Raw genomic sequence first — 22,514 nt, 5'->3', positions numbered from 1 at the left:
AACAATGCCAAGAGTGTTGATAAGTCCTCCTAGCACAGGTTTATTACAGTTTGCTCTCTGGAAAGTTGGGTTTGCAAGCCACACAGGCATTATGGGGGTCACCTTTGCTAGAATTGGAGTAGTGTCATCTTTGTGTGCCTGAGATAACCAAGAGTGGCAGGGTTGATCTAGCCAAGAAGTGGGACAGTTCCAGGAGGCCACAATGGTCCAGGAGGTGCTGCTGTATCTCCAGGATCCTCTTTGTTGTCTCTGCCCATCTGCAGGCTGGTCCTTGAAGCCAGGGCTTGAAGCAGAAGTCACACCTTGTTTCAAACCAGCTTGACTTTTGCGGATGCCGCCACCTCAGCATCTTGTTCTTTTCAAGCAAAGGGGATTTAATGCTGCAGGTGTTTTTTCAATAGCCTTCACCATTACATGGATGTGTCACCTGTTAACCTGCAGCAAACTGAAGGGGGTCCTGACTGACAGCTGGAGCCATGGGCAGCCCCCACAAGCTGTCCTTGTAGTCTGCTGGTTGATTCAGTGAGGCTAGAGGAGACTTTGCAGATAATTTTGATGTATACAGTGCTCGGTTCAACTCTTGACTGCTCTGCGATACAGGTCAGCTTGCTGGCTAAAGATCTTAAAACCCTGGAGAGGTCTGGATGTATTTCATTGAGCGGCTATCTCTTATCCTGCCACAGCATTTAATCTCATCTGCAAAGTGTTTGCTTTCAGACCCTCGGTTTCTAGACTGAGAAAGCCCTGTGTGGAACAAAGAGACGGGGAAGATCTGCCCCTCCTAAAAGTCGTCAGCACCCAAATGCGTGGTGGCCATGAGGGCACAGTGGTTTTGCTGGAGTTTAACATCCAGTTTTATTTGCCTCAGAATTTTTATATTCTGAAGTTTATCTGCCAAATCAAGGCATTCTTTTCACACAAGCTGTAATAAACCTTCCATTGCCCTAACTGTTCAGGCCAAGTAGTCCATTCAGTTACCTATCCAAGCACTCCTGGAACTGGAAAGTGAATTTTGTTGTCTGGTGATCCAGTTCAGTTTGGTTCTAAGAGCTTTAGATTCCCCTAATGTTACACCTCTGAGTATTTTGACCCTAAGTGCACAGCATTATGTGATGGATGTGCAGGAGTAAGGCTGCATTGAGGCATATTTCCCTTGCACTTGAGCATGTTTTTCTTCCCCGTAAAGAGGAGCAAGGGAGATCTGAAGCACTCTGCTTTCAGTGCAGGGGGCTGATTTTGTGTCGGAGCAGCCCAGTTGCTGATGAGGTACTCAAAGAGTTTTCTTTGTTTAAAAAAACAGTGAGCTCTTTTCATTTTAAGGAATCTGTTGCTTTTCAGGTTAATTGAACTGTTGTTCCAAAAACTCTGACTTTGCATGCTGAGTAGCGAGGGAAGGTCTGGTGGCAGCAACCGTTAGAAAATGCCTGGGGGGAAAGAGCCTCCTAGCTAAAATGTAAGCTAAGTTGTCACAGCCACAGTGATCTTCTGGAGGCATAGCAGTTCGCTGGGCTCAAATCCTGCAAGGTTAAACCCAGAAAATGGCATAATTGACTCAAAATATATAGTTCTTGGGTTCCCTTTGTGTACTTTTGGACCTCTGGTTTTAACTTGGGTCAGTGGAGAGGTTTAGTGATAGCTGAGCTGCTCCCCTATTAGTATGATTGCAGAAGATGGGGCATTATGAAATGCTGTCAATTATAGTAAAAAAATATTGGCATCACTGTTTAGAAAATGTTAGCAAGTTGTTTTGCTGATGCAAAAGTAGCTTAGAGAGACATTCTTCACCAGTTCTAATTTAAGTAAGCACATAATCCAGTATATAATTCTATAAATCATTGCATGCCTGAAGTTATTTTGCATCATAATTTAAGGCATTGCAGTTGCAGAATGTTAATTTTGTCTAAACAGGCTATTCTAATGTGTTTAGTCATTGTAAGTTATACTTGATAAAAATCTGATGGACACAATTTTTTTTCAAGAAAAACATGTTATGATGATTTGAGAAGAAATGATGAGTGAGATCTTCAGCTGACTTTAACCAGGTTATGTCTGCACTGTTGGGCTCCCAATTGTATATCACACTGAAGTTCTTTCTGTTGTTTCTTCTGCACTATGTTCTTTTCCAGGATGAATTACCTTAATAGATTTGGTAACAGAAAAATGGTCTATGCAAGTTCTCTGACAAGGATAAAGGGCAATTACTGAGGTGCCACCAGCCTTGGGTTATGGACTGATGCCAGGCGAGCCATACTCCGATTAGATTAGAGTAATGGCCCAGCAGCCTTCAAAAGCAAGATGTGGATGCGTGCAGTGCCTTTCAGCTCGCCATATTTTGAGTTTATTTAGGCTGACTGCTCCCACACGACTCACAGGGTCCTGCATCTGCAGATAGGTAACACACATGCAAAGCTTCACTGGTACAAGGAGACTCGGAAAGGGCTGTGTGAGTTGAATACATGCATAAGGGTCTGCCAAAGCAGGGCTCGCATTCATCCAGTGCTTTTTTTAAAAAAACAAAGTGTAACTGAACCGCACATGCAATTTACTTTGCCTGCTCCAAGGCAGGTACTTAAGTTTAAGTACATGGCCCCATTAATCCTAATGGTGGTACTCAAGTACAGGAAGCACATGTTTAATTGCTTTGCAGGACCAGGATCTGTATGCTCTCCCCAAGGCCTTTTTCCCCAATGGTAGCCCATCCCATGAAATTCTTGCAGCCCAGGGTGTTAAGGTCCAAATAATTGCAATAAGAAGGAAGAAGGGCATATAAAAATGTTGGGAATGTATTTGCACCTTGCCAGGGTGGTGGGATTATTCCTTATCCTGGGCCTTTTTGTTTGCTTTTCAGTTGCTGCGATCATGGCTGTGGGTGGGCTTCTTCTCTGCGTGCTGTTGCCTATCCGAGCCTAACATGGTCAGTGTTCCCACCTGTGCTGGCTCCTATTTCGTGTCCTCCCTCCATGTTTTCTGTGCACAGTCTGCCTCTCCCTCCCTTTCTTGTATTGGCCTGGAAATCACTTTCTCATCCAATTTCTGCACTCTGCTTGTCTATCTCAACAACTGGAAACAGCGTTAACCAAAAACAGAGTGTGTCTGCAGCAAGAACAGGGGTCCCAGGAGAAAAAAACCTGATATGTTACGCTGTGATCGATCCAGACACCACACCAGCAATGTCATGTCTCATAATAAAACATCATGTATGCTGGACACTTCATCAAATTCTGCTTCGTGTCACCAAAAGGGGCTGAGAGAGGTAATTTGCCTCCAGAAAGGAGGCAGGGGGCAGGCAGGACTGGAAGGGTATTTAGTGGCATGTAGCATGCATGTCAGTGAAATTAACTGTATGTCATCGACATACATGTCAATGTATGACATACATGGCAATAACATGATGCTGTTTGCCAATGATATGCTCCGGCAGCATTGGATATATCTCTGTGGGCATTGAGAGCTGCGTGTCTGTGCTGCATGCTGCCCCATTCTGCCACCATCTGGGCCTACCTCGCCAGTTTCTGCTCTCTTTATACTCTCCCCTCTTTTCTAACTAATCAAAGGAAGGGTGATTTTAATTTCTGTTGGTTTGACTGGATGCGAGTTGTGTTGCTCCCTGAAGAGAATGTGTTTTAGGCCTCTAAATCAGCTGTAATCTGTGCAGGCAGAGATCTCTCTAAGCCTCCTAGGAGACTCATGAAATTGCCATCAGATATCTGCTTGAGACCGTAGGAGCGCTAAGACGTCCCACACACGTTGTTAAAAGGGAAGGCTTTGCAGCATAGCTGGGCGAGAGGTGTGAAACTCTTCTACTGTGTTTTCTGGAGCTGCTGAGGCTTTGCATGGTAGTAGCTGGGTCACGGTGCAGCCCCTGGCTGTGGGGCACAGCAGTCACCAAGGCGGACTGTTTTGGGGTCCTCTAGTGCTGTTTTGGCTCTGACAGGCCTGAACCAGCGAGGAGTTTGCAAATGCAAATCACAAAGGCCCTACAGCAGAAGACTGTATTAGTCTTTTTTAGTATTAGTATTAGTATTTTTTTTTTTTCTGGTTGAAGCATTTTAAAATTGGTTTTCCTGACTTTTGAGTGCTTAAGAGCAGTGTTAGTGAGCAAGGATGCTCAGCTCAGCATTTGGCTGCAAAATGTTCTTCTGACACATGCAGTCATTCCTGCGAGCCACTGGTTTGACAGTGATTGCACTGAAAGAAAATCTTTTCGTAGTTCTTGTTGTCTGTCGTGCCTGTGCCACCATGCAGAAGCAGTCCCTCACTGGGAGTCATGCTTCAAATGTCCTTAGCAAGACCCCCAGCCAGAGAGTGACAACAATGGAAAATACTGTTCAGAGGAGACCAAGAATGGACCGGAAGGCTATGAAGAAGAGACACACACAGGGAAGACTTGGCTGACCTGGAAAACACTCTCTGCAAGTTTCCTCCTAAGCTGTGTAGAGACTAATGTGGCAGCAATCTGGGAGGGGGAAATGGGAAAAGTGACTTCAAGGCACAGACGCCATCAGCTGTGCTATGGGAAGGCACAACAACCTATTTGGAGAGATCTATGGAGATTACTTCAGAGGGAGCTTCCTGTGAGAGGGAGAAATGGTATCTTGTTTAAATTATTTTTAATTGTTCTGGCGGTGGTTTAGGAAAGCAGGGAGTCATTCAGTGCAAAGGCAGGGAAAGACTATAGGCTAAAAATACTACCGCTGGAATTGTGAAACTTCCTTTGTAAGGCGTCCAGGTTAATAGAGGTCCAAGGCAGGGTCACACTGTGTAGAGGGGACAGCAGTGGCTGGGAAAGCAGCTGAGAGGACAGTTCCTTCGGAAAGGAACCTCCCCAATTCCTCTCCGGCCAGTCTGGTGTATCTCTGAACTGAGCTAAAGGTGTTAGCTGGTCATCTCGAGACCTTTTTCTGCTCTTTTGATCCTCTTCTCCAAGTTACAGGAGTTTGAGAGTAGATACAGGAGTTGAATGAATCAGATTCCCAGCCTGCATGGGTTGCTTCAGGTTAACTCCAGGTGAAAGTTTGGTCCAGTGCAATGGAAGTAATTCATTATAGACATCAAAAAAGCAGGAAGAACAGAAAAATCGGAAACAACTTCCAGTATAAAACCTGTTTGTTTTACACCAGTCCCTTGAATATTCCCTGGTTTTGTGATACTGAATGTATTCTAGGATTGCAGGCAGCAAATGTAAATGCTGAACATGGACCAGCGTTGCTAGAGGTAGATTTTTGCTTCTGTCTCTTTGCTATCGGTGGTGTTTATCCAGGATAAAACTATTTACTGAACAAGTTATTGTCTCCAGACGTGAGCTGAGGCAACAGGATCTTGACTAGAAGGAATGATCCATGTTTGTTTGTTCCTCTGGGTGGAACATGGTCCTGCCCTGCAACACATATGCAACCTTATCACTTTAACATCTTGGAATGTCTGAAATGAGCACTAACCATTGTAAACAGCAACCTTGTGGTCCTCACAAACCTCCTGTAAGATGACAGCTTGAGATGGGTTGGATGCATTCCTCAGAGTTGATTTATTGTAAAAGATGTGCTTCTGAGTGAAGGTCTCATCCCTGAAAAGCAAGTGGCATTTTGTCTGTGTTTCAGAGAAGTGCACAGAGTTAATTTATCTCATACTTAAGAGATGAAATACATGTATAAATCCCTGCAGGACTGGGATGGGAGCTTGCACGCTGCTTCAGGGCACAAGCCATTCAATGGCATTGACTGCATCTAGCAAAGTGAGGTCCCTTTCCTCATCAGGAATGTCTAAATGCTGTTCCCATGTACATTTCCAGTAATGCCTTGGCTGTATGCTGAAATGCTTTGGCCGGTGCCTGTAAAAGGAGTATATAAAAACTCTCCCACATCACTGCCTAGGGCTTGGATGTCCAAGGTCCAGTTCAACATCCCCTGACTGTGTCCTGCCTGGGTTGTGAACCACACTGGTTGCCCCAGCTAAGGAGATGGAAACACCTTCCCTTGGGCATTCTATGGTTTTTGGCGATGCCTCGAGTGGCTGAGGGGCCACACGCCACCCAGCAAGGGCACCCTGAAGCACAGGGTCAGAAACAAAGTATCTCCATTGGTCCAGGGAGAGCAAGCATCTTCCTGCCTCATTTCTTGAAGGATTTTTCTCTGTGAATTGGCTTGTGCCATGCAAGGCAGTGGGCATTGGCTTCCCAGCTGGATTCTTCATCTTTCTACCTGTCCATTTTATATTTTATAAACCTATCTAGGGATCATTTTACAACTTCACTTTCATAATCTGCCCCATAAATATTTTACGAGCTGCCTGCCAATCTGCAAGTAGTTTTTAAATAAGGCATGATGCCTTAAGAATATTTAAAGTCTCACTTTTTTTTTCCTCTGATACGTTTATTGAAAAACACAGAACTGTGCAAGGAAGACATCTGCTTTCTGGATACAGAAACTGGGACAAATCCACAACAGGAATAAATGAGTTGAGATTCAGGTGTGCTGCTGAATTACATTAACATTTTGGCTGAGTGTCTCCAGCTCAGTGGGAGATGAAGCGAGCATCAGGATCTTTATGCTTCCGTTGTACATGATACAGAAAAGATACAGAGAATCTATGGTTTGTACGGTGACAATAAACTAAAGAATGAGTCTTCCATCAGGAAGCTTTTGACTCACAGCTTTTCCAATAAATATTAAGAGCAAATGCACATGCAGAAATGGATTATTTCACAAACAAGTGGGAGCTTTTTCTTCCCCCAGAATATATTGCAAAGGCACAATATTTAGATACTTTTATCTGCCAGTAAGATTCACGTAGTGAATCAGAACTCTTAATGTGAAAAAGCAGATTTTTATGAGTTTTAGTTGGGGAAGAAAGGAGTAAAAACTACTTGTGTGTGTTCCTTAAAGCATCTGAAGGTCAAGAAAGGCAGAAGTGCAGTTTAGCCTCAATCAGCTTCTGCTTGGCTTGTTTCTCTGGATAGTTTAAGAAAGTGAGCATGCGAAGGGCAGAAGTGATTGCAACAGTCAGGTTTTGCAACAGGCTTTGTTAGTGACACCCAACTGTTCCTTGACAGTCACAGTCCACTAGCTGCCATTTCACTTCGGTGTGTCTTGTCGAGCCTTGTTTTAACGATGCTTTGGGGGTCCCAGAGCCTGATTTCATATGCTAATGTGACTTGCCGCTGTATGTGTTTCCTGGCTTGACAGAGGGGGACAGCCAGAGCCAACTGGTTTGCATTGGCCCTTTGTGTGCCTGGGCAGTAAAACATGGACTGTTATGCATCAAGGTGTGCTTGGATCACTGGATGTAAGCAATGGCATGTTCCCCATTTCTCTCTCCTCCATCTTTATATTCAAAGAATCAGGAGATGCAGGTAGTAAAAAAGATAATGTTCAAAAAGCTTATTTAGCTTTTATTTTTATTTAGAAGTAGTCCAAACATGAGGAAGAGATGAAGGCATTTGCTTTCAAAATGAACAGCAGAAATCTTGTGTATGTAACAGAAAGATGAATTGAAATATTTGTGTATTTTTAAGAGGAACATTGAGTTATATGCCTCAGTATGGAAAATAACTTCTGCGGACAACTGATGTAACATTCGGCAACTTGCAGCAGAAAAAATTGGGGTGGCCAGAAGTGGGAATTGATACTGATACTCCTATCTCTACTTTATATACGTAAGGGGGAGGCAGTATGATGAAGAAGGAGAAGAATCTGGTTTCACCCAGGGATTATGAACACCAAAATGTCTTTGAGATGATGCTTACTCCCAGGGCTTCTGCATACACGTAGTGCTTAGTTTTTGAGTTAATTAGACAGGACCCCATCTCAGGAAATGCCGCTGTGGCTGCTAGAGCAAGGCAGTGAGTACCTACATGCGGACAACTGAGTAGTTTCTCCAAGCACCTCATTGCTGCTCTCATGGGTTTTGCATTCAAAGCGTGATGGTCTCAGCTTAGTTGCTGCTGCTGAAATCGTGCCCTGCATGGATGGCATGGCTGCTAATCAAGTGCAATCTACTTACCTCCCTGCCTGTGTCCCCAGATCACCTGTCAGCCTCCCCCCTGGTCTTTTGTGCCTTGTCTCGATCCGTTCCCCTGCACTTGTACAACCTTTGCAGTGTTTTTCCCTCCTCTCCCCTTGGCATGGGTCTCCCCTTCTCCCCAAGGTAAGCTTGCGTGCCAGCTCCCCTTCCCCAGAGTAACCCTGTGAGCTCATGTTGCTTTTGCCCTCCTCAGCCCTGCAGTGTCCAGCTCTGTTGGGGCCAGCTCAGCAGCAGTGCGCACATCCCATCGTGTTGGGGCTTTTATTTGTAATCGTGATCGTTTCACAAATCTGGTGCCAAAATCCTGTAGCCAAAAGGCTGCTTGGCCCCTTGCATCTAGGCAGAAGAAGTTCCCTGTAATAGGACTTCATGCTGAGGGCATGTTTCATGCAGATGCCTATTACTGCCTCCTCTGGATTGCCGTTTTGTTTCTGCTAATTGTATGCTCCTCCTTGCTGTGTGTGCTCGCATCCCCCTATCTCAAAAATCGTGGGCAATGGAAGAGAAGACTCCCAAGTTTCTCAGCTTAAAGTGGCTTCTTGGTGACCTGAGGCTTTCTTTGAGGTGTGCCGGCTAGCAATGCCACTGCACGCTGGCAGGCTTGCAGGTGCCTGTTGCAGGTTTTTCACTCTGCCAGGCAGTGTCCCTGTGTCTCATGTCCATGCAGTTTGCTTTAAGGATCATCCAGTTCCTGTATCCAGTTATCATATCAGGTCCTTGGAAAAACTGGTGTGTATATGTGCATCATACATACCTCATCCCATATTTGAAGATGTGTATATATGTGTGTGTATACTGCAGTTCTCCTTGCTTATGTAGTTACCCTGTGGCTTCCTACATGGTTGTCTAAGGGAAGCAGGTCTCAGAAATGCCACCAAAGCAGCCAGTTAATGTTAGTGCAATAACATCACCTAGAGAACCAGCGAGATGAGTCAGGGAAGAGCAGCCAAAGACTCATAGGAGGATGCCCTGGGGGAGATGCGACTGCCATATGACTGTGGTTGCAACTCTGTGGTAAGATTCCGCAGCATCCTGGCACTGCCTAGTGCTGACATGGGAGCAAGGTAATTCAGGCAGTGAGTGTGTGCCTTCTTCCATCTTTATTGCTGCTGGGAAGGGGGGTTCCATGAATGGCAGCTCCCCTGCGTAAAGACAGGAGATGTGCAGGAAATCCCATCAGAGCCAGGAATACATAGGAGACCCTTGAAGGCAGTGAGGCAACAGGTTTGGGGTTTTCTAAGCAATTATTTTGCGTGTGTTTAAGGTGTTAATGTTTACATAAGGCTGTTTTCTAAAGTATTATTAAAGTTCTATGCAAACGACCAGTGGATGAAGAGGAGCATGCAATACATACAACATGGTGCCTGCAAAAGCTCTGCGGTCCGGGAGATCTTGCTTCTGCAGTTCTAATGTTTCATCCCATTCCCCTTCCATTGTCCTTCCTGTTCTTGCTTTTTTTTATTATTATTTCTTTATAATAGCTGAATTAGATGTATGGTAGAGTGGAATTGTTCAAAAGCATCTGTGGGATTTGGAAACACAAGTCCAATTGAAAATCAGTGGGCCTTGGGCCCTGAATCCCGTTAGGGAAATTGCAAGTAGTTTGATGAGCTAAAACTGGGTCAGCAGCAATACAGCCGCTAGAGAGGTTGGATTCGTTGTTGCTCTGGGGTTTTGTGCTTTGTGTGATTTGAAGTGAAGAGCGGGGTTCTGCCATACCAGAGACAAAAACACTGTTCTGGGTTTTTTTCCAGGCGATGTGGCTATAGCAAGGCTAAACAAGATCCAGAAGAAGAAAAGATGCATTTTCATAATGGCCACAGTGAGTAAAGATTGGACATGTATATATTTGGGTTTGGCACTCTGTGGTAACGAGAATACAACTGAGGGGGAGAGAGTTTTGAAAGAAAAAAATTAAAAACCAAGTAATCTGGTTTTCCTGGTAATTCACAAAAGATCTGTTTGTTCTGTTATTCGGTAAGTCCCCACCTGCCCCTGCTTTAAGCCCTGTGGAGAACTGAATATTTGGACAGTCCTTGTACGTGCCCAGCTATTCACACCTGTAAGCCTGCAGCAGATCTCTCTAGTGAGCCATTTTGTTTTATTCCTCTCTCTTTGCTGTGTGACTCAAGGTGCTATTAATTTTGCCTGGTCAGCACAAAACAGCTCTACATTTTTGTGGTCTGGATGCTTTGGTCCAGAATATCTGTTTAAAACCCTTGCTCCACCCTAGCCAGCCGTGAGGACCAAGCCCACAGCTACTCTTTGCCTTGGATGCCTCTGCAGAGGCATGAGGAACAGCGCCTACTTCTTGCGCCTAGGAAGCTTTCAGAGATGCTGTGTTAATGCCCTTATGTACAAAAAAACTCTGCGGTGATGCTAGAAAGTACCTCTCATGGTTACTGTCAGTCCTTCCGTGCATCCAAAGCCAGTGTTTGAAAAGCCTGCCTTCGCCAAGTGCTGTAGGATCTGGGGATGGGTAACAGCAGGGTGCTTTTTGGGGTGGAAAAGGCAAACGCATCTTGAGTGAAAGTCAGATTTCCATTAGTGCTATGTAATAAAGGCAGCAGGAAGCAAATCAATTAAGAGCCACAGTGTAATGTAGCTGTCTTATTAGACTGATGAGCAGTTCTTCGTGTGAGTAGCCTTAATGATTGTCAAAACAAACTTACAATATGGATAATGAAAATACTTTTTCCCCTCTCAAGTCCTGGAGAAAAAGCCTGCTATTGATTGTATTTATACTGGTACAACCCACAGGCTTTGTTCTGCAAATATTCCATTCATTTCAATCCCAGTAACTCCATCTGAAATAATGTGGCTGATTGATTAGCTAATATGTCAGTGGTAGGACATAATTTATTGCAACTCTCCATCAGCCCCCTTCCATCCAACTTGCTTTGCAAATTGTTCCCTTAACATTTTGCTTTTTGTACTTTTCCTCCTGGCATATCCTTTTCAGATCCAGAAAGGAGTCCTTTTGCAGCAGACCCCCGACCAGCCATTATGCAGTACCAAGAGGGACTTTTAGCGATGCATTGTTCCAACTGAGCACTGTCATGTGCTTTTCTAAATGTGATGAAGTTGCACACGTGTCACATAGAAACTAAATGTCATTTTCCCGGAATACTATTCATTTTTCCCGTAGAAACAGGTTTTCCCTGCTGTAATGTTTTCCAGCAAAGCAGAGTGTAAGGGACACAAGTGTGTATTGCCCATCTTCTGTCATGCTATGTACCATTAATGCTCTTAATTTGTATTTGCAGTTAAGCTGCCTGGAGTAAGGACTTACATTGACCCCCACACCTATGAGGACCCTAATCAAGCTGTCCACGAGTTTGCTAAGGAAATTGAAGCTTCATGCATAACCATTGAAAGAGTTATTGGAGCTGGTATGGAAACATATTTCATGACCCTGAGCAGTGTGGAGGGTTAGCTTTCTTAACACGAGAGATCTGGGAAGGGCCGTGAAATATTTGTGCTGTTAGGTACCCTGCAAGTGATGGGGAGCGTGTTCCAGCTGATGTCTGGGACAAACCTGTCATTGTCTGTGGTTTTAAAATTCAAGGACTGAACTGAAACCAGCAGAAAATGGTCATGTTTGGATCGAGCTGAGTTGTTTTGATGGATGCTAAGGAAAATGAGTCACTTCATTTTCAGGTTCTTTTCACCATTTTAACCTTTTTCTTCCCCCCCCATTAAGGTCAGTCTCAAAGCTAAAATTAAAAATAAGATGTCATCTGGGAGAGAAAAAGCCCCACAAACAAAAGTTAAAAGCCTCTAACTTCCTTGGTTAAAAGAAGAAACTCCCATTTTCTTTCCAGTTAAGCTGGTTGGACTTGTATCCAACCTTAGGAATATTTTCTATCCTCTGAAATTGTGTTTTTGGAGGTAATTTACTGTTCACCAGAAAAAAAGAAGAAAAAAAAATCCATTTGGGTTACTTTTTAAAAAAGGTGGTCATAAAATCAGAAGCGGCTTATAGTCTATAAAAATATATGTTGCTGTGAAAGGCTAACAACACTCCATCTATGTAACTTACCAAAGCAAGGTTAAGAAGCAAGTGGCTTGTATTTTACAGCATCTACACAGGGCGATGATGTAGGATGTGACTAGACGAAAACACGAAATGAGGAAAAAGCCCAATAGAATATAGAGTGTAGCTCTTTAAATACAGGAAAACTGCATTTTTCTTCCTAGTTTTCTTCTGCTTAGGAATTATTTGGCTTGTGGTACACTGGCTATTTGAGATGGCGATCACTGTGATGTTCAGCTTTCCACATGCATGAGTATGGGGCAGCCCTGCGTGCTTTTGGTCAGCTGTCTATAGGGGCCGGGCTGCTGCAGGCAGACGCGCACTGTGTATTCCTTCGACGTGCTGTGATCCCATTCTTTCTGGTTCTTCTCTGAAGGGGAATTTGGCGAAGTCTGCAGCGGACGGCTGAAGCTGCAGGGAAAGCGCGAGTTTCCAGTGGCTATCAAAACGCTGAAGGTGGGCTACACGGAGAAACAGAGGCGAGATTTCTTGGGAGAAGCAAGCATCATGGGGCAGTTCGACCACCCCAACATCATCCACCTGGAAGGCGTCGTCACAAAAAGTAGGTGCAAGTTCCTGTGGTCTGTTGTCCTTGAACTCCGGCTGATGGGAGAGTTGGTTAAGGGAGGAAGACTTGGGCAGCTCACGTTTTGACTGCACCTTTCATAATTTCTCAAAAAACAGTGAACTCCCCTTGCCTAAAATGTCACACTTTGTAGGTCTGGCCAGGAGGTTCCCCAAAATTGTAAAGGGGGTTTGCACCCGAGAGATTTCATTGTTCTTCCAGGTAGAATGGATAGATAATGGCTAAAATAATAAAATACATTAAGTCCTCTGCAAACCTTGCCTCACCTAGGCATAATAAGAATGGGCTAAGAGGAAACCCCTCTTTAAAGGCCCCAAATCGAATGAGACAGAAAGAGGCAATGATATGCCTGGCCAGCCTTAGGCAGGGGGTGAGTGATGGAGACAGGAGTAAGGCTGGGATGTCTGAACACCAAGGGATTGTGCTGCCTGACTTCTGCCCTTGCAAGCAGTTCAGCAGCACCTACTGTCTGCAAAATGCAAGACCATTTTGAACACAGCAATGCCGAGCCACTAGCCAAGATTTTTGGAGCAGGCTTGCTTCTTATTCCTGCCTTTATTTGTTTACTTTTGAAACCACATGATCCCCAGGGTGAGCAAAGGTGTGCCAAGAAGTGGGAAGTGATTTCCCTGGCAGGAAAATAGGGAGGATTCTGCTACCAAGGGTCTGGAAAAAAAACCAAAACCAAACAAAAAAACAACCACAATCCCTGATGATTTCCAGCCATCATCTTTTGAGAAACCACTGAAGCAAAACCCACAGGAGGGTAGTACTGAGCCTTGTGATCGCTCACAGAGGATGTGAGCAGGGAGGGAAGTTAGCTGAAGTTTTGCTTTCCAAAAGCAAGGAAGAATGGTAGTGTAGCTGAAGGTGACAGGACTGTGTAAAAGCACGATTAAGACAAGCTCCCTCTAGGATCTGCTAGTGATGCTGATGGGAACAGTTGCCCCTGGTGCTGGCAAAGAGATTACGAGGGGGGTTGAGGGCTTGGGGAAAATGTGAAAGGGCTGGGAAAACATCCCAGCGTGAGAGTTTCTGAAGTCTGACTGCTCAGTTAGCAAAATAAGCTTCCATAGTTTTCCCAGCCCAGTTCTCCTCCAAATTACTGTATGCACTAAAGATAAGGGCAGGAGGAAGGGATGGCACATCTGAATGTGCCCAACCCAAGCCTCTCCGGATGTTGGTGCTGTGCTGAGGCTGGGGGAAAGTTGCAGAGTTGTCATTACTCTTCCGTTTTAAAGCCTTGGAGGATCTACATTATTTGCATCAAGGATTTTTTTTGTTGAAAACAACTACTCCTTTATTTTGAGACAATATTTTATTTGCATCAAGGATTTTTTGAAAACAACTACTCCTTTATTTTGAGATAATATTTTAAGTGTTTCAGGAAGTTTTTGCTAGCTGAAGTACAGTCCTGAAGTGTGAATGACTGTCTTCTCTCTTGTCTTCATGACTGGTAATGTCAGTGCTTAGCTACTACTGTTCAAATGCTGGTGTTTGGGACCACGTGGCTGCTGTTAGTACCATTCGACATTCATCAGTGGCAGTATCTCCAAAATTAGTTCTTTTTCAGAGCTGCAATAGAGAAGGTACAGAGTTGCTAGCTGTTGTGTTCATATCCTGTAACCTACTCAAAATCAATGCTATTTTGCAATCAACAGCCTTTTCTTGCATTTCCTTGAAATTGCATTTCCTAAAACTTTTAAGAAAAGAAAAAAACAAACCAAGATAGGTTTCTCCCAAAAATTGAATAAATACCAAAATCTCTCGGGATCACCTTGTGTGGCCCTTAATACATAAAAGCTCGCGTTTCTAGCCCTGCAGGGATGTGGGATATTGGGCAGGAAGCGAGTGATGATTATACATCCATAAAAGCTGCTGCTGGCATGGGCTTGAGCCTTTCTGGTTGCCAGGGCCTCAAGGGGATGAGTAGGAATTCCACTTTTAGAGAAGGATGCGCCTCCCTAGCAAGTTGCCTTTTATATAAAGTGGCTGTCTGCTCCAAATGCCATGGAAACACTGGGAGCTTTGCTTCTAAATTGAACTTGGGGTGACTGGAGTTTGGGTGCAAGGAGGTACACGCACCCTGAGCTCCTTCATAGCTCAGTAAATGCTTGCTTACTGCACTCAATGTTTTTTTCCATCAGGCATCTGGAGCATCTTCCCAGCTTTTTTCTTTTCTTTTAAATAGACCAAAACAAGCTTTATGAATCCCAAATTGTGCTTCTATCTCAAAGTATTGTTTAACTTATTTTTCCCTTCAGTGTTTCAGTCATTTGCCTAACATAGATTCAGATCTTTAGGGTAAAATGTCTTTGCTGCATCGTGATTTACTTTGGAAGTAAATTAAGTTAAATTGAATTAGGCCATTTTTAATTCTGAATGAGAATATCCACGAAGGGGCTTAATACCATTTAACTAATCTAGTTCAAATGCACACCTTAGTTAATTTGGATTAATCGTCTTCATTGTCCCCATGCAGACAAGCCCTTAGCTATTTCTGCTTTACAAAGGTAATGACAGTGCTGTTTTCATTCACCTACCTTTGGGTGCGCTGACAGTGTGCGCATTGCATTAGTACATTGATATGGATGACATCTACCCACATTTTATGGCCCCGTAATGCCAGTGGGAGGGAGCCCTGCTAACACAGAGAATCAGCCCAGTGCTTTAGAAGGGCTGATGCTTACTTTTAATTTACTTTGTTGAAAGTTACTCTATTTTTGTCTTTATTTCCATGCTCTTGGATATGGGGCTAATTTATTCCATGGTTACTGTCAACCTGCAGCAGTCAGATAATGAAACATAAGTGCCAGAAATCTTATTTTCTTTTCTCTGATGGCAACCAAAGGTGGGAGTCTGAAGGAGGTCCCCCAGGGTGGTGGCATAACGAGACGCCAGTCTCACTGCAGTGCTGCCTGGAAGTGTCAGAGATAAGGGACCCCATGATACAGTCAGAGGTTTAGTGTTTAAAAGCAAAAAAAAATTATAAACACATCGAGATATACCTGGGATTTTCCTTCCCTGCATAGCCACTGCCATGTTTCTCAACCTATAGCAACATCACCTGAGATCTCTCCTTCCTCCTGCACGCAGCCACATTGTGGCTGTGTCCCTCGAAGATAGGGCCCATTACTTTGTTTGGGACTCAGCAATATTTTTCATGGCCCTGAGGAGTGTTTCTTATATCAAAAGTAATACTTTTTGCAAGCTTCGAGCTCAGACAGGAGCTGAGATGCTGACTTAGAAGAGTTGAAGCAGCGCAGGTCCCTCATGCTGCAAAGACAGTATCTGCACAACAATGAGTGTTTTGTTTGACAAGTTCACAATTACCTTTATTATGTAGATAATTAAGCAGTAAATTAGGCAAATAGTTAAGGTAACAGGAAAGTGGGAAGATTAAGATCCATTTAAATGGTAGAACAAGCGCCGATTTTCAGGAGCATTTACCTTCATGCACATGTTATGACACACAGCAGCTCTCGTTGATCATTTCTATGAAAGACATTTATAATGCACTTTACAAATAATTGACAGCCCTTCTTTTGTCTGTGCTTCATGATAGCTAACAGAAATTGATTTAAATAAAAAATAATTTACATGTTCTTCTAAGATTTCATTGAATTTACAAGGACTGGAGCACACCATATTAATTATTGCTGTGTCATTGTGGCAGGCTAGCGAGAAATTAGTTATAAAAACTGAGCAAAAACTATATATAATTACCATTAAAATGACTCGGGCATGAAAATTAATCAAATGGATTTGGAGAGGCATTATTATTCCTGTCAACAATAGGAGACCAGGTCTTTTGTTAAGAACTTTTGGTTTGATTTCCACTCACACTCATTCCATACTTAACTTGCTTTTGCTGTGCAGCATAAATATTCCTTTTCTTACTTCCAGATGTGTTTACGAGGGTAGTCACATGGGATTATTTGAATTACAAGGGATGTAATCCCTTCCTTTTGTGGTCTTGGTTTTGGTGGTTACCAAGCTCAGGTAGACACTTCAGATCATCCTGGTTGCTCCTGTTGGGCTCCCATTGCTACTTCAGGGTGTTGAAGCCATAGAGAAGAGTTAAAAGAGGACACTGAGTTCAATTTGGCCTCTGCAAGCTTTCAGCTTGTTCACGGAGATGAGGAGAAGGTTGTGCATAGGTTACAACCTCTTTCTCAAACATCTATCCGCTCTGGGGCTTGGTACACCACCCATTATATGGAGTTACTTTTTTGTCCCCCTCCACTTTGATTCCCCTGTTTCTGCATATATTCTGGCAAAAAGTATTGTCATCCTGCTGGGACAGCAGTGTAGATTTACTGTTGCTTGGCTGTATATTCACATTCAGATGCATTATGAAAAGACTGTTTTATTGTTCATGTTTTTTAAATTGCTAACAAACTTGTGCACTTTTTTTCCCAGGCAAACCTGTAATGATAGTCACCGAATACATGGAGAACGGTTCTCTGGATACATTTTTAAAGGTAATACTTAGATCCTTTTTCCAGGGGTACCTTGTTTAACGTTTGGGTTCTTTGCAGATGGTTAATAGTGATGAAAGTGTTTGCTGGGTGCTGGTCCAGCTGTTGATGCTGTCTGGAGGCAAAAGTAGCTCAGATCTGTTTAATCTATCTTTATACAGCATCATGAAGGACCTGGTTGGTGCATTAATACAAACAGTTAATGAATTGGAGGGTACTATGTTTATTTTAGAAAGCAGTCTGCTGCATGGAAATTTTTAAGTTCTTCTGAGACATTTGATGTGTTTCAAGAGCACATCCACACTGCATCATGGCAAACCCCAGACTTGTCAGGGTTTTTCCGTGAAACATAAGAGGCAGAGAAGGAAGGACAGGGGAAGTAGTTAGAAATGTTATGTAGCAACAAGGGGAAGAGCCCTCACCCCCAAATATTCACATGTGGACCCCTGGAGGTAGGATTTCCATGCAGCTTGATGCCATTCAGTTGGCTAACTCTGAGACAGTCCACCCCAGTGCCTTTACACACATACCTACATGTGTTCACTGCCAGTCGCAGTCTCTTTATCAGTCACCAGTGGAAATAGCTTGCTCCTTGATCTCCAGTTAAAAGAACAACATTTCCTTAGTTTTGTCTCTAGAGATCCTAATCCAAACAGTGAAACCTTGAAAAGCTTTGTGGTCAGAGCATGAGAGTAATGAATTATTAATTTTCCTGGGTTTCTTCCCTGGAGACTTGCCTTTGCATTTTTATTCATGCGCACACAGTGCTGAGGGTGCAGGGATTCTCAACTGATCAAATGGCTCCTTCCTTTTGCAGAAGAACGATGGACAGTTCACGGTCATTCAGCTGGTTGGGATGCTGCGAGGCATCGCATCAGGAATGAAGTACCTGTCTGACATGGGTTACGTACACAGAGATCTGGCTGCCAGGAACATCCTAATCAACAGCAACTTAGTCTGCAAGGTGTCAGACTTTGGCCTCTCCAGAGTCCTAGAAGATGACCCTGAAGCGGCGTACACAACCAGGGTGAGTTACGAGGATACCAAACTGATGGAGCTCAAGAGAGCTTTGCTCTCTAGCAGAGAGGTTTTTACAAACCCAGAGCCTCTAAACTGTGCATGAGGGTTTGGCCAGATGTTTCAAGTTTATCAGATTAATTTTGCAAACGCCTGTAAATTTTTAGTGGGAATGGCCACATAAGGCAGAACTTAACTAGTAACTTTTAAGTTCATGTTGGGCACATGAGTCAAATACTAGACTCTGCAAAGCTACTGCACTCCTAGCTCTGTTCTGTCCTCTGGTCAATACCAAAGGGAGGAAAGAGCAAGAGCAAGTACTTTTCTTAGGCACCCAGGCAGAGATGTAAGCTATGGTCTTCTGGACGTTTTGACTCTTTTAAAACATTGGTAAGCTTGGAATGCCCATGGCAAATGATGCATATTGCCCTCAACGTTACCTTGTAACCTTCCCCCAACCTGAGAAAGAGCTGCTCCAGCCTCAGTGCTCTGTTCCATCCTTGTTCCATCCTTTCAGGCCATCAGCCCGCCCGTCCCAGTGCAAGGCCACCTGGCCCCAGCGCTGTGGAGAGGGGGTGGACAGGACCCAACCTCAGCAGCACAGGCTTGGAGGGAGCCTCCTGTATTCATAGCAATGATTGGCACACCTGGATGTGTCCTATTAGTGTGTTTTTCCAAGGGTATTGTTTTACGGGTGGTGGGAGCTCTCTGGGTCATGTTTCCAGTTCCTGTGGCGATCTGGGAAAGGCCTTTCAGCTTTTGGCAGTCACGGCCCTGCAACAGGACTCAGTGCACGGCTGGACCAGAGCCTCCCTGCGGGCTAGAGGGCTTGTGGCCAGCCCTGCTGCGGCGGCAGTGTGCTGCCATGTGCTAATTGGCACTGCTGAGAATCTGGCCCTTCAAGGCATGCAGTGATAAGCCTGTGAATAAATAATTATTGGAAGAAGGGACTTTTTAGAATTTGCTTTGAAAACGTGTTCCAAATTCTGCCTTTTTCCAATAACAAACACTGTTAGGGGGCATTCAGGGAGACCTTCCAATATTTAGCTCAATGCTGAGAGGAAGGGACTTCACAGTAAAATACATTCTGATATAAATCAAGGGAGACAACTCTTTAAACCCAATGAGAAAAGTATTCCTTAATCCAAGCTCCCCTTTCCCTCCCCTCTTCCTTCTCAGAGCTGGTCTGAAGTTAGATTTCTTAAATGGTAGAAAGGGGAAAAGGAAACAGCAAAGCACATTTGACAGCTGTGGCATCATTTTCAGTCCCACAGCAGAGGCCAAGCAGGCTGGTCGTTGCACACACAGACGTCTGTGCCTGTTATGCAGATCTCCCTGCAGGATCTGGGACCACATTAAAAAAAAAAAAAAGAAAAAGAGGGCATTACTTCCACAGCAATTTGCATGAAACCCTCATTAGATCAAAGTCTTCCTCAGTTGCAGAGCTGTCTGTTCCTCCCCCGCTCGCTCTCAGAAATGGAGGAACCGTATTCCCCTACCAACCCGTGCAACATAATTGAGATGTTGATCCTATACATGTCCCAGCATTCAAACAGCATTCAAACAGCAAACCTTCAGGACAGCCAATTAGCAGGCAGCCTACAAATGCTTATGGGCTGAGATAATGTGGAAAGGGGCCCCATGCTGTCAAACAGATTTACTTTAAAATTCGATGTCTCTTTCCAGAGAGAAAATAACATCCCTCAGTGCTCTAAGAAGGTCTGTTTTGTCCTCTTTTGCATGTTCTCTGCCCTCTGCAATCTGGTTTTGGGGGATTTTTTTCCTTTTCTTTTCCTTCTAGGGAGGGAAGATCCCCATCCGATGGACAGCACCTGAAGCGATTGCCTTCCGCAAATTCACATCAGCCAGTGATGTCTGGAGCTATGGCATCGTGATGTGGGAAGTGATGTCCTACGGCGAGAGGCCTTACTGGGAAATGACAAACCAAGATGTAAGCGTTTGCAGGAGGTGCTGCGCGTTGGGACTTTGAGGGCTCAGTGTTCATTCTGCAATCAGAGAGGCAGGATGGGGACAAGAGGAGGATAACTGCTGTAAAAACGGCTTTGCTCCCCCATGCCAGACAAAAATGATCCTCCTGTTTGATGCTCTTTTTTTTGCAGCAGCAGCCCAGAACAGACTGTGCACAGAGAGAAATGTGTCTGCACAGAGGCAAGCCTGCTTCCCCCAGCAGACCACTGGAGCTTCACTAATGCTGTTAGAGCTGTAGCCTGTCCCTTCTCTGCTTAATGACAAAGGTCTGCCAGGGGATATATGCTGATAAACTGGCAGCATTTCAATTGTGTGTTCAAACCCCTGCTGCCACGTAAAGCAGAAACTCAAGAGAGTCATGGTAAGAGCTTTGTTTCCCTGCACAAAAGCTGGGTGATTTGATCTAGTGATGGCAGTCTAGAGAGCTGCATCTCAGTTGCCTTTGCACTGCTGATCTCAAGAGCGTAGTTTTGCTCCTGTTGTGAGCATCATGTAAGTCTGTGCTAATGTAAGCTCTCGTGGTTTGTTTGTACAGCACCTTTCAAGTTGGGTTCCCTTGCTTCTGGGCCCCAGTGCCCCCTTGAGCCTCTGACCTCAAGGCCACCCTCTGAAGCATCTCCAAACAAGGAGATGCTTGGGGACACTCTTCCTCCTGACTGCAGCTCTGATCTTAGCCTGTGTAAGGATCTCTTGATCCTATTGTGGGGCTACCTCCTACTCTGAGCTCACCATAAACATCTGTCCTTGTCTAAGGCTAAAAAAAATTAAGCCTGGGGTTGCTGGATTTTCTAGGCCACTCCTTCCTCTTCACATCTCTAAGAACCATGATGTGCGGAGGTCTCTGAGGATGCCAGCTAATGCATGAGGTCGGGGTCAGCATGAGGCATGCAGGGCCCCCAGCGCAGCTCTGTGATGGGAGGGAAACCGCACCACTCTGTGTCTGGCAGAGTCATTCCTTATCCCTCCCACTTCATCTCTGCAGCCCTGCCACCTGCAGAGATGCTGCTGCCGGCTGGGCAAAGCAAGCAGGTCCTTTCTCCACCATGGATTTCCTCTGGTCACACCACCTGATGTTTCATCCATTTTTTCTTTTTTGAGAAGCATCCCTGTCCCCATGGCTTTCTGCTGTTTTGCTGGCAGAAGAGGCTCTGGCTGAGCATTGTTTCCCTTGTGTTTTGTCTGTGGGCCTTTGCCATCAGTGGGTGTTGCTACCTGTCACACTGAGCTGCTGTCTCATCTTGCTTCAAGTCCAGGTGTGGAAATGCATGGTACCTTTGAGACGGTCACACTGTGCTTCTTGCCAGGGGGACGAGTGCATTGTTTGGCATGAACACCCCACCGCTTCTGCGTTGCTGAGGCTGTCACTTTTGCAGGGAGTTTGGTAAAGCAGCATGTATCTACGCAGGGATTTGTCTCAATCAAATACGAAGACTTTCTTCCATAGCCTGTGTAGAAAATGCAGCAATTGAGGGTCAAGCTTTTTTGGTCACGCTGAGAACTGTAACTGTCTCCAATGCTGATGCATTGGCATAGCCCAGATGTTGTTCAGTAAATGCCAGGCTAAGATTCAGGCTGGTGCCAGTGAAATAACACTCCATGGCCAGGAGAGTCCCTTGTCTGGATCATAATGTTATGAACATCCACACTTTGCAGAACCGTTCTGAAAAGCCCAAATGCTTGTATGCATTGTGGGGAACAGAGTGAATTTCACACTTGCCTGAGAAGAAGCAGATGGGGGACTGGTTTCTTTAGCAGCAGAAAGCAGAGGACTGGTGAGATGTTCATGAGCATCAGTTCCTGCTCAGGCTTTGCTTGGGTTACCTCTCTGCCTATGTGCAGTTGGCAAGTGCCTGGATGGTGGTGGCCTAGGAAACTTCATTCAGTGCTGTGGCATGTTTCTCATGTGATTTATGCCTTCTGTCTTTGTCTTTTGAAGGCTTCCTCTTCTTCTTTCCTCCTTTGCTTGTGTTGGCAGAAGAATCAGTGGTGTTAGGTACAGCATTGGCTTTTATGCAGAGGACCAGGGGGCTCTGCTTACATGAATTTTGGACTCCATTGAACAAGAGCTGCTTGTTGCATGGCATGTAATTAAAGCACATCATTCACAGGCACAGTCGGTGATGAGCAAAATGTTTCTCACCATGTTACAGCCAGATTGCGTTAAGGAGGTAGTGCCATAGGGCAGGCAGCATTGTAACTGCAAAAGCTACAAACCACATTTTAAAGTAGTGCTGATTTCTGGGCAGCCTTCTAAAAATACGCTTTGACTCAACCACAAGATAAGGCTTTGGTGCAGGAATTGTTGAGAGGAATTTTGTGGCCTGTGTTACACAGGTTGCTAAGCTAAATGGTCACAGTGGCTGCTTTTTAGCCTTCAGACTGGTGA

The 22,514-nt window shown here is 44.6% G+C and overlaps 1 protein-coding gene across 11 annotated transcripts in view; it reads left to right on the top strand.

Moving 5' to 3' along the window:
* EPHA5 (EPH receptor A5) overlaps positions 1-22,514 on the top strand; it is a 211,653-nt gene that overhangs the window by 172,182 nt on the left and 16,957 nt on the right. For 7 of the 11 annotated variants that reach the window (XM_055796936.1, XM_055796933.1, XM_055796927.1 and 4 more), the window contains 7 exons: positions 2,849-2,914; positions 9,774-9,841; positions 11,286-11,411; positions 12,432-12,617; positions 17,064-17,125; positions 17,940-18,149; positions 19,941-20,090. In XM_055796936.1, coding sequence (XP_055652911.1) covers positions 2,849-2,914; positions 9,774-9,841; positions 11,286-11,411; positions 12,432-12,617; positions 17,064-17,125; positions 17,940-18,149; positions 19,941-20,090 — 868 coding nt within the window. The remainder of the gene's footprint in view (positions 1-2,848; positions 2,915-9,773; positions 9,842-11,285; positions 11,412-12,431; positions 12,618-17,063; positions 17,126-17,939; positions 18,150-19,940; positions 20,091-22,514) is intronic. The other 4 variants (XM_055796937.1, XM_055796931.1, XM_055796930.1 and 1 more) reach the window with 1 other exon arrangement.

Source organism: Falco peregrinus, chromosome 2 (genome assembly GCF_023634155.1).
Source record: "Falco peregrinus isolate bFalPer1 chromosome 2, bFalPer1.pri, whole genome shotgun sequence".
Classification (NCBI taxonomy): domain Eukaryota; kingdom Metazoa; phylum Chordata; class Aves; order Falconiformes; family Falconidae; genus Falco; species Falco peregrinus.
The sequence above is the reverse complement of the archived record's forward strand: the minus strand, read 5'-3'. Positions and strand labels throughout refer to the sequence as shown.